The 5135-nt window shown below is 35.4% G+C and overlaps 1 protein-coding gene across 1 annotated transcript; it reads left to right on the top strand.

The window, feature by feature from the left end:
* Window positions 1–1059: 1059 nt before the first annotated feature.
* On the top strand, window positions 1060–4655 carry LOC114162376. Its single transcript, XM_028046604.1, has 3 exons — window positions 1060–1581; window positions 1894–2241; window positions 3465–4655. Exons 1-3 carry the CDS (start codon window positions 1267–1269, stop codon window positions 3957–3959), a joined length of 1158 nt encoding a protein of 385 aa, XP_027902405.1. The 5' UTR covers window positions 1060–1266; the 3' UTR covers window positions 3960–4655.
* Window positions 4656–5135: the final 480 nt, after the last annotated feature.

Genomic DNA, 5135 nt, shown 5'->3' with positions numbered 1-5135 from the left:
TTTCGGTTCCGCTATAACTGAAGCCTATAAGACGAATTAAAAAGTCAAATATGCACTAGTGATAATAGAGGAAATGTTGTTACCTATGAAGCCCATATACGGACACGGACACAGATACGACACGAACACGGACACAGAGATACAGTTAAATTGAAAAACATAGGACATGAGACACGACATGCATATACATATTAGTTTCAAACTTTCAACTAAAAAATTGTCAACTAACACAAAAATAAATCTAATTTATCAATCTAATATCCAAAAAAGTGAAAAGTAGTAATCATATAATATTTTTTCCTTATTTTTATAACCATAATAGAAACTTATGTGATAAATTTACAAGTTTATAGGTTTTTTTAGAAAATCATTGAATTTGTGCTTATTAACATTATGTTAGAGTCATGTCAAAATCATGTTAAAAACAAAAAAATATCTATCAAATTGGACACTTAACTGATACGTGTCGTACGAGTGTTGGTGTCCTATACGTGTCAAACACGGGACATGCCATTGATGTGACATGTCTCGGTTTCGTTGGTTGTTACCATAATTCATCTTAAAAAATTCAGAGCTTAAGAAAAAAATATTTTCCTAGTGGCACTTCATTCTACAACCCTCCTCCTCCTCAACTCGCGATAACTATAAACACCGTACGCAAACAAACCCAACTCATAACAAAAGCATACAATTTACAAATGATCAAGGGTAGTACACATGACTCATCATCTAGTACTAGCAAAGAATCAATAAACATATATTTTGACAAGTTATGAAGATATTCCTAGAACTCAAATATCGAAAAAATGAAAAAAAAAACTTTAGTGATGGAAAGAGATAGTAATTGATCAAAGGTGGTAGGCCAATGCCCATGGGACCTATATGGTGGCATGGGGAATAGGTTAGCTCGAGAGAATAAAAAAAATATGTAAACAGTATAAAAATATAACGACAAGAGTGAGTCCCAAAGCAAGTGGAATAAAGCAAATAGACAACCCAACATGCGAGTTTGTATTATATAATAATGTCATTTCTCTGCCGTTGAACAGATAATCTGTCGCTTTTGTCTCTTCCCCATTACTTCCTCACTCACACAAACACAAATACAAACACAAGCACACTCTCTTTTTAACTCCCAAACCACATTCACATTGATACCTCTTCTTTTTCCTCCTTCTGTTTGAATATTTCTCTTTCTCTCAGCATCTTCTCCTGCATTCACTTCCATTCCTTCTTCCTAATAATCATTACTCTCGAGACTCTTACATGCCCCAAATGGGTTCTAGAGCACGTTGGCGCCAGAGTTGGGCTCCACAACCTTTGACACCCTTAATCGAAGGTCCTGGCCCTGAAATGCAAGAGGAGGGCACCAAGAAAGAGAGTTCATGGGAAGTCATAAGGGAATGGTTCAAAACTCAGAAGATCTCCCCAGGTGGAACCTTCTCACAATCATTCTATGGAACCATTCATGCCAAGACCCAAGATTTAAGGCTTTTGCTTGGTGTCTTGGGATGCCCTTTGGCCCCTATTCCCTCAGCTCATGATCCCACCCTTAGCATTCACATCAAAGACACCCCATTTGTAAGTCATCCCTCTCTCTCTCTCTCTCTCTCTCCTTCCTCTCTCTACACTTCAATACTTACCTCTTCTGTTTGGACACAATTTAATGAAGTTTCTATGGTGCTTTCTTAATGTTTTTGTCCTATCATTACTAATGTTTTATTTCACTCATTTTTGTTGATCTTTTATCAAGTTAAACTATCAGAAAGTAACTTATACTGTATCTAAGTTTGGTCCCTTTTTTCTTTTGCACACAAGTAAAGGTTTTAATTTGCAAATGTTTAGTACTATTGATTTCGGTTTATGATACATTTTCCATTAATATGACTTCAGGAAACTTCAACTGCCAAATACATTATCCAGCAGTATTTGGCTGCAACTGGGTGCCTCAAGCAGCAAAAGGACAGTAAGAACATGTATGCCACTGGCATGGTGAAGATGATATGTTGTGAGACAGAGATTTCATCTGGGAAGAATGTTAAGTGTCTGGGAACAAGAAGCAGCGAAAATGGTTGCTTCGTACTTTGGCAGATGCTACCTGGGATGTGGTCACTTGAATTGGTGGTTGGTGATCACAAGGTGGTTGCAGGAAGCAATGGCAAAACTGTGTGGCGGCACACACCGTGGCTAGGCACACATGCAGCAAAAGGACCTCAAAGACCCTTGCGCCGTATCATTCAGGTATAACAAAGAATCAAAATCATTAATTATATGCATATAGCACAATCTAAAGCTTTTGTTTTTCTGCTGATTTGGTGGGTGGCTCATTAACTTGATTTGGTTGGTAGAGTGAAACCTATTTTGCTAAATATGTTAAAACTTGTCTTAGTACGAAGAGAGAGAGAGAGATTTAAAAACAAAAAGTGATTTTGTTCACTGTTTTCTTCGGCATGATGCCAAACAAAAATTGAGCAAGTTGGGTTGATTTTATGGGTGGGTAGACTTTATTTGTTGGAATTGAGGGTTGGGGGGACATAGGGTAGGAATAAAAGTGTAGGAAACAAATATAAAGATTGAAAAACAAAATTGAAATCCCAATGAATGAAGGGTATATATCGAGCTGACAATGATGGAGAAACTGTCCCATGCTTTACCCTACAATGTAGAGTTGTTTTCTTGAAGAATTAGTATACTTCCATGCCACGTGACTGTCAATCTGACGTCATCTATGATTATTTTTATGGCTCATGAGTCATGATCTTGGGATTGCCACTTATTGCAGGTACCTAAGGCTACCTTGGATTATCCTTTTGCTTTAACTTTTCCTTTTAATTCTGCACTTTATTCAACGGTGCTTCCTCCACTGCATTATTGGCCCTGCTTTCATGCCTAAATATTCCCTTTTTCATTTTGTACTTCTCTCACTCTTCACCTAATGTTTCCCATTGCTTAGGATAACGCATCACATCCCTTTCCTTCCTTTATCAACACCAAGTGTTTTCTTTCTTTCTTTCAAAAACATCATAAATTCAATTTATCATTTTTCGGATTGTTACAAATGTTCGCTTGTAGTATCCTTAAACCGACAATTCCGTCCTTATTTTATTCTCATCATTGTAAACAAGTTGTCATAGGTCAATGTTAGAAATTTGAGTACAAGTTTAAAGTCTAAAGATTTTATTTTAAATGTGGTATCAGATCTATTCTATAAACAACTCATCCATCAAATTATAGTGAATCTCCTCATTCAGTAAGTGAAAATGTTTTCAGATAAATTGGTAGAACAAGTATGTTCTACTCTAATAAATCCATGCTAAAACTCAACTCAAATTTATGAAAAAATTAAGAGTGATAAATATTTTTTTGTAAATTATTTGTTATGTTAACCAAGGTCAGGTCACCCAATAATATCTCGTAGCAATTTCAATTTTCTAAATACAACGCTTTGTTGGTGTACATTTCAGGGTTTGGATCCGAAGACCACAGCGAGTTTATTCACGAACGCGCAGTGCTTGGGCGAGAACCGAATCGGGACCGTTGATTGCTTTGTGCTGAAGGTTTCAGCGGATCGTGCGGCGGTGGTTGAACGGAGCGAGGGTCCCGCAGAAGTGATAAGGCACATTCTCTACGGTTACTTTTGCCAAAAGAGTGGGCTCCTCATATACCTCGAAGACTCTCACCTCACACGGGTCCCAACGCAGGACAATGATACGGTGTTCTGGGAGACCACCATAGGGAGCAGCATCGGCGACTACAGAGACGTTGATGGCGTCCTCATCGCCCATCAAGGGCGCTCCATCGCGACGGTGTTCCGGTTCGGCGAGCTCTCGATGCAGCATAGCAGAACCCGGATGGAAGAGATCTGGACCATTGATGATGTGATGTTCAACGTGCCTGGACTCTCCATGGACCATTTCATTCCTCCAGCAGATATCTTTAACAACATAAGTTCTCCGTAATAACCTAACTTTATTAGAGGGGGTTGGTTTACTTTTTTTTTTTTAATTATGGTTTTCTCATTTTTGGATTTTGAAATCATTTGATTTTGGTCTCCCAAATTTAAAAAGAATTTTTAGTCCCTCAAAATTAAAAGAAAATAATTTTAGTCCTTAAATAATAAATTTAAAAAACTAAAAAGGAGTTTTCTTTTTATGATTTACTCCTTAGGGTAAATGGTTTAAGCTTCAGGGTTTAAAGAGTTAAAAACTACTTTTAATTGCTTAAATTTAATGTTCAATGACTAAAATTATGTTTTTTTTTTCCTAAATTTGAGGGACTGATGTTTTTTAAAAAATTTGGGAGCCAAAATCAGAATTATCTCAAATTTCAAAAATAAAAATCATAATTAAACCTTTTTTTTTCTTCTTCTTGAGCAATGTGAATTGTAGTATTACTTAATTTTGGGGGTGGTATAATGAAAAGGATTGGTGGGAGAAGGTGTAATTTTACTTTTACCTTTGTTCATGTTTGCTAATGTAAGGTTTTAGTGGGCACTAGTTAGTATGTGTCAAGTCATTAAGCTCAAATGACAAATTCAAGGTGGGGTGGAATAAGTTGGTATAAGATAATGATGGCACATATTTATGTACTTCATTTGGAAAAAATTGTGGGATATTGAACAATTATGCCATTTTAGAAAACTTTTTATGTTTAAATATGACCTTATAGTACTTTCCCATCATATAGTATTCATTACATTTCATAATATTTTAATTCAAAAGTGAATGCCCAAAGACTGAATTGGAAAACAAGAAGGTTTAACTCAGTTTGTTAAACGGTATATGAGTTATTATCGATTTTGTATTCTTAATTTTAACAATTTTCTATGAATGAAAAGAAAAAACTTTCTTTCACCATTTTTATTCTTCTAACTTTTATTTTATTTTATAATAGAGTTGCTTCATCTTGATTTATCTAACCTTTAAGAGGCTATCTAGATATACAAATTGAATATGACGTCAAAGCAGATCAATAAAGTGTATCAGCAGAAACATGGAAAATATGAATTAAAGTCTCCAAAAGAAAGTTGTTTTGAAAGTATTATTGATTAAATTATCGTGACAATACTTTAAGTAAATTATTGTTTTCATGGTAATATGAACAATAAAGATATGTTTTGAAGGAGGTAAACTTAT

The sequence above is a fragment of the Vigna unguiculata genome, chromosome 1 (assembly GCF_004118075.2).
Source record: "Vigna unguiculata cultivar IT97K-499-35 chromosome 1, ASM411807v1, whole genome shotgun sequence".
NCBI classification, from domain to species: Eukaryota; Viridiplantae; Streptophyta; class Magnoliopsida; order Fabales; family Fabaceae; genus Vigna; species Vigna unguiculata.
Note: the sequence above shows the minus strand (reverse complement) of the source record. Positions and strands in the feature narration are given on the sequence as shown.

What these genes read in the sequence shown, in the direction of transcription:
- LOC114162376 (XM_028046604.1), top strand. Translation starts at nt 1,267, where the DNA reads ATGCCCCAAATGGGTTCTAGAGCACGTTGGCGCCAGAGTTGGGCTCCA. An exon ending in ACATCAAAGACACCCCATTT is followed by an intron (nt 1,582 to 1,893) that starts GTAAGTCATCCC and finishes ATATGACTTCAG; the next exon opens with GAAACTTCAACTGCCAAATA. An exon ending in CCTTGCGCCGTATCATTCAG is followed by an intron (nt 2,242 to 3,464) that starts GTATAACAAAGA and finishes TGTACATTTCAG; the next exon opens with GGTTTGGATCCGAAGACCAC.